Raw genomic sequence first — 1,103 nt, forward strand, 5'->3', positions numbered from 1 at the left:
TGTCTCTTAAACCCTCACTACTCACCCACCACTATTTATCTCCCCTCCTATTGTGTCAGACCTCCTAGATTGTAAGCTCTTCGGGTCAGGTTCCTCGCCTCCTGTGTCACTGTCTGTATTCGTCTGTCATTTGTAACCTCTATTTATTGTACAGAGCTGCGTAATAAGTTGGCGCTATATAAATCCTGTTTATTAATTACTAAATAACTAAACATTATTACGTCTTATACTTCTATGGAGGTGATAAAATCCTATCGGTTATTCTGCTTACCTCCACATAGGGGTCTGCTCCATGCTCACCAGATTTGGGCTCCTTTAGTAACAAAACCTTCATAATTCTGGATGAGTCCTAAGAACAACGGGGAAAAGTTAGAACAGCTTCTAGCACGTGCAGCAAACCCCACTTATAGCCCGGACACATCCTGATGAGTAAGGAGAACTGGCTGAGCGGTGATAAGACAAAGTGCTGTGTTCTTCAGATTAAATACAAACTGCCGGGCGGGGGTCACAGAGACGCCTACAATTAGGGGAATTTGGCACTGTGAGGCCAGAAGTTTATTTTTTATAATAGCATTGGCCTACTTGTTCCTAATATAAACTTTTTTATAGTATGATATCATAAGTCAGAGCAGTGAGAATACCAACATTGGGAATCACCATTATTGCCCATCTCATGAGGCATGGCAGCCATGTAATTATTATACAGTATTTATATAGCGCCAACATATGATGCAGCGCTGTACATTACCATGCAACAATAGAAGTAATATACTTCCAGGACCCGAGGTGCCCTGCCTGATAGAGAACCAGCAATGGCTCCCATTCCATCATATGATGTAAATGTAATAATGATCTAGAAATTTCCTCACTTGTGATATCTATACTATATCTGATATGGGAAAAGTTAGCATTTTACAAGGACTTTAATTAGTCCATTATAAGTATTTACTTTCAAATAATAACCCCCCAATCACCCTCCAATTTATTATTAAATTATTATTAAACAGGATTTATATAGCACCAACATATTACGTAGCGATGTATATTAAATAGGGGTTGCAAATGACAGACAGATACAGACAGTGACACAGGAGGAGGAGAGG

General features: G+C 39.4%; 1 protein-coding gene across 1 annotated transcript in view; it reads right to left on the reverse strand.

The window, feature by feature from the left end:
* Positions 1-1,103, reverse strand: part of UROS (uroporphyrinogen III synthase) — a 19,760-nt gene that overhangs the window by 16,994 nt on the left and 1,663 nt on the right. The window contains exon 2 of the mRNA XM_072424683.1: positions 272-349. Coding sequence (XP_072280784.1) covers positions 272-334 — 63 coding nt within the window. The 5' untranslated portion in view covers positions 335-349. The remainder of the gene's footprint in view (positions 1-271; positions 350-1,103) is intronic.

This window comes from Pyxicephalus adspersus, chromosome 10, assembly GCF_032062135.1.
Source record: "Pyxicephalus adspersus chromosome 10, UCB_Pads_2.0, whole genome shotgun sequence".
Taxonomy (NCBI): Eukaryota; Metazoa; Chordata; class Amphibia; order Anura; family Pyxicephalidae; genus Pyxicephalus; species Pyxicephalus adspersus.